Genomic DNA, 1,214 nt, shown 5'->3' with positions numbered 1-1,214 from the left:
ATTTTCCCTATCCAACTGTTAGGGTTTGTTTTTTCAAGTTCAAGGTCGTTGTCGTCTTTCGGTCACAAAGACAGAGGGTATTCTCCTTATCTAGCTCATTTTTTTATTAGAATCTAATAGTTCTTAATTATGGTAGAGGTATACGATTGCATGTGTTGTGGTTGAATTCTATGTGATTTCTGACTGATTATTTGAACTCAAAAATGGTGAATGTCGTTGACGAGTCTATATCTACTAATTCCTCTGTTAGTTTCATCCCTAATCCTTTGAGTCCACTTTTTCTTCTGTCTTATGATGTTCCGGGGATTTCTCTTGTCAGTATACTCTTTTCTGGAACTGGATTTGTGGGTTGGAGACGGAATATGATTGTTTCCCTTTCTGCTAGAAATAAGATAGGTTTCATTGACGAAATAATTGTTAAACCTCTTGAAAATCCCCCTAAATTTAGGTAATTGGATAGGTGTAACAATATGGTCATCTCTTGGTTGACCAACTCCCTTACACCAGACATAGCTGGAAGTGTTCAATATTCTGACACTGCCCAAAGCATTTGGACTCAACTTAATAAAAGGTATGGTATTGTAAATGGAACCAGGGTATTTGAGATAAAACAAGAGTTAGCTTTCACCAGTCAGGGGTCTCTAGACATAGCATCTTACTTCAACAAACTCAAGAAATTATGGGATGAATTGGGTTTCATGTGTGCCTCTCGTGGTAGCTCTTGCACATGTACTGCTAAATCTGAGATCAAAGAGAGGATGATGAAAACAAGTTGCATCAGTTTTTTATGGGGATTAATGAAACTTATGTTGGAGTTAGGAGTAATCTGCTCATAATGCAACCTCCTCCATCTCTAGACACTGCCTACAACATCTTGCTTCAGGATGAAAGACAAAGACAAGTGTCCTCACCATCCCAATTCCGTACTGATTCTGCTTCTTCCAATGTCCATCTCACTAACAAATTCTCAGGAACACCTGCCCCTCCCAAGCAGTTCATTCAAAGAGTCAATTTTGAGTACAACAAGTCAAATCTGGTGTGTAGGTATTGTAAGAAGCCTGGGCATTTGGTTGACAAATGCTATAAGTTCCATGGCTTTCCACCATGCTTCAAGTTTACCAAGGGAAAAGGACTGCTGCAAATATTGAGGTGTAGGGTCTTCAAAATTCTGCTGGTCATCAGAATTTTGCTTAAGTTTCTCACTCTCCAGCTGA

At 39.0% G+C, this 1,214-nt stretch overlaps 1 protein-coding gene across 1 annotated transcript; it reads left to right on the top strand.

The window, feature by feature from the left end:
* The first annotated feature begins 470 nt into the window (after nt 1–470).
* On the top strand, nt 471–836 carry LOC142173523 (uncharacterized). The gene has a single exon (XM_075239127.1). The coding sequence runs from the start codon at nt 471–473 to the stop codon at nt 834–836; it is 366 nt and encodes a 121-aa protein (XP_075095228.1).
* Nucleotides 837–1,214: the final 378 nt, after the last annotated feature.

This window comes from Nicotiana tabacum, chromosome 19, assembly GCF_000715075.1.
Source record: "Nicotiana tabacum cultivar K326 chromosome 19, ASM71507v2, whole genome shotgun sequence".
In the NCBI taxonomy this organism is placed as follows: Eukaryota; Viridiplantae; Streptophyta; class Magnoliopsida; order Solanales; family Solanaceae; genus Nicotiana; species Nicotiana tabacum.
Note: the sequence above shows the minus strand (reverse complement) of the source record. Positions and strands in the feature narration are given on the sequence as shown.

What these genes read in the sequence shown, in the direction of transcription:
- LOC142173523 (XM_075239127.1), top strand. Translation starts at nt 471, where the DNA reads ATGGTCATCTCTTGGTTGACCAACTCCCTTACACCAGACATAGCTGGA.